This window comes from Panicum virgatum, chromosome 1K (genome assembly GCF_016808335.1).
Source record: "Panicum virgatum strain AP13 chromosome 1K, P.virgatum_v5, whole genome shotgun sequence".
NCBI lineage: Eukaryota > Viridiplantae > Streptophyta > Magnoliopsida > Poales > Poaceae > Panicum > Panicum virgatum.
Window position 1 is genome coordinate 49,515,749 of NC_053136.1, and position 3,038 is coordinate 49,518,786.

Sequence of the window (3,038 nt, forward strand, 5' to 3'; positions counted from 1 at the left end):
TGAAAATCAGGTGGGGATGCTCTCCTCCCGTTGACCAACAAAAAAAAAACCTTCGCCTTGGACTACTGCCCCCGTCCCACTTCCACCCTAAACCTCTGATGCTCCAAGAGCAACTCAAGTAGTAGCCCCTAAACAAGGTCCTTTAAATGCTCAAAGTTTGCTCCAACTCCAGCAATAGTCCTAAATTCTAAATTGAACAGAATTGGAGAAAAAAATTGTCACCAAAGTGATAGTTTGCGAGGTGAAAAGTGTGGAGCTTGCCCTACCGAGAAGTTTAGTCTGGATTGTTATGTTGAGGATATGTTACAGCATGAGAGCGCCAGGGCGGTGCGGATGAACCGCGCGAGCGCCGCGACCTGCTTGCGCACGGCGTCGCGCCCGGCGGGGCCGGCGTGGCGGCGGCGGCGAGGCTGTCGTTTGCACGTGCCCTGGTTCGTCAGCGCGGCGCTGAGCCACGTCGTGGCCTGGCCCCGGCCGCGTCGGCCGCGCGCCCCGCGAGCGCGTCGCGGAGCTGGGCGAGGCTGATGTCGAGCAGCTCGGCGCAGTCGTGCATGCCCGACGGCGGCGAAGCCGGCGCGGACGCGGAGAGGTTGCGCGCCAGCGAGCGCGCCGCTGTGGCCATGGCCATCGCGAACTGGACGGACGCCGCGAACGGGTCCCGGGCCGACCGCGCCTCCGCCGACGTGAGCGCGGTCTCGCACGCGCTCGGGTCCGGCGTCGACCGGAAGATCAACGTTACGTTCACGCTGGACGGCGGCGCCTACGCCGACGTGGCGGCGATCCTCGAGACGGCGGCCGCTTTGCCGACCATCTATGCCGCCTCGTCTCCCTTTCCGGCAGCGACAGGCGCCACCGTCGCGAGAGCCAGCACCGTGGCCATGGCGCAGGACCATGCAACGATGGGTAGCCTTCTCTTCACCGGTCTGTCTGGCGAGCTTGCCCCACCAAACGTTTCCATGGTTCTAGCTGATCGAGGCTGAGCTACCTGTGCAGGTCTTGGCTGTTGTGTACTTCTTGAGTCGATAGCTGCAGATTACAGTGTGCAAGGAAAAGGGGTTTTATAGAGCTGGCACAGTTCCTTTTGCCGCATAATCAATGCTCGGCCAATGGGTGATTTTAGGGGGGAAACTGAAATCTGTTGAGAGACTAGCTCATCTTCATTCACGGTCCACTAAATTAAAAATCGGCATAAGCATGAACTTTTTGGATGGAAAGACATTTACGGAATTACGGTACCTCGTGGTAGTTTTAGATGAACCCTCGATCACTTTATTATACCAAATCCAAATTTTGGCATAGTATACCCAAACGTTTTCACTGAAATACAGAAGTAATCATTCAACGAGCCCAGAATAGGCTAGTACAATCTTGATGTAATGTAAAAAAAGTCAAGCTCTAGCTACAATAAAAAATCAAGCTCCTAAGACCATAGCAATATCGAAAAATAAGAAACCTAAACTAAAAACACTAGATATAAAGATTGAGATTCCTATTCGCTAACCACGCCGACATAAGGTAATTCCACCGAGCCCATATATAACTTGCCGCCTAACCTCTCCACCACCTCGGTCGGCCTTACGCTCTTGGATCCCCTCATCACCTGGATCACCTGTCCGTCAGCATTGATCCTCACAGCAAGAAGGTGGTTGTCTGGGCCAAATGACAGTTCCATCTTCTCCCGGTGAAGTGCTACCCAAAATCCACCATTGAGGTCAGCCCTCACGTTGTCAGGATAGCCCGGTAGATCGGCAAGCGGCTCCGAAGTGCCCGCCTTGGGACCCTTGATCCAATACCTCATCAACTTGCATGCTCCAGTGAGTGCTACGACAAGGTGTGTCCGATCGGCACTAATAGCGAGACCATTAGGATATGTGATACCGGATTGCAGCACAGTGACACTCTTCGTCTTCGGATCATACTTCATGAGGCGGCCCGTCGAGTCTCCAGTAGTGGTGACTCTCTCGTGCTGCGACCGCTGATAGTTCATGCTACTGTCTGTAAAGAACACCTCTCCGGTGACCTGGTCGACATCGACGCCGTTGGTGAAGCGGAGCGGCACGCCGTCGACCTCATTGGCCAGCACCGTCGCCTTGCCGCCACCCGGGCCGACACGCATCAGCCCCTTGTACGCATCGGCGATGTAGAGGTTGCCGGACTCGTAGTGGAAGCGCAGGCCCAACGGGCGGCCGCACGTGCTCTCTGTGACTTCGGCTGGCCGAGTCCTGGACGCGGTGCAGGCCTTGGCGCTGTAGCCCGGGCTATACGCGTAGGTGGACCAGCGGCGCGCCAGTCCGTTCCACTTCAAGACGCGGCCATCGGAGACGCCGCTGTAGGGGCCCACGCCGTCGCCGTCGAATGCGACGCTCTCCGGGCCGCGCAGCAGTGACCCTCGGAGCGGCAGGTGCAGGCTCCGACTGCCGTCGATAATGGAGGTTGTTCCGGGGACGGGGCGTGCGGCGGCGCACGGCTGGAGAAGCAGCGCCAGGACGGCGAGCAACGAGATCGCCACCGTCAGAATCTTCTTCCCCGTGACGTTCGCGTTCCCCATGATTGCGTCGCTTGCGTGAGCGCTGTCTCGCAGACAGGGTTCGTGCACTAACTAAGACCTTGGGTTGGTTGATGCTGAACGTTTGGCGAACGCTGGCTTTAGCTTGGCTTTGCCTTCGATGGAGAGAAGAGCAGGGTGCCTCGGCCTTTTATGGCGGCCTCGCAACTATACGTGCTTTCCGAGTCGGGTAGAGGGGTCGGTCTACCATTGGACTGGCTCGGACTTGGCGTTCCCAGGCTTTCCGATTAGGATGTGCCGACTACTGCTGGTGTTTCCGATTCAGATACGGATTAGCCGCCGCAGTGCTTTTGCATATGTACATTGGACGTCGGCCAAACGGGATCGGTGATCACCACCAACTAGCATTCAAAAAGAACTTCATAGTCTGTAGCTGGACCATTCATTACAAAGAAGTTGAATCATCCGTACTGTACCATAGGACGGATTGGCCGGCCGGCTAGGACGACACACCAGAAGGGTGAGCAACTTG

The 3,038-nt window shown here is 56.8% G+C and overlaps 1 protein-coding gene across 1 annotated transcript; it reads right to left on the reverse strand.

The window, feature by feature from the left end:
• Nucleotides 1–1,489: 1,489 nt before the first annotated feature.
• Nucleotides 1,490–2,548, reverse strand: LOC120656100 (protein STRICTOSIDINE SYNTHASE-LIKE 10-like). Its single transcript, XM_039934117.1, has one exon. The coding sequence runs from the start codon at nt 2,546–2,548 to the stop codon at nt 1,490–1,492; it is 1,059 nt and encodes a 352-aa protein (XP_039790051.1).
• Between the last annotated feature and the right edge of the window lie 490 nt (nt 2,549–3,038).

What these genes read in the sequence shown, in the direction of transcription:
- LOC120656100 (XM_039934117.1), bottom strand. Translation starts at nt 2,548, where the DNA reads ATGGGGAACGCGAACGTCACGGGGAAGAAGATTCTGACGGTGGCGATC.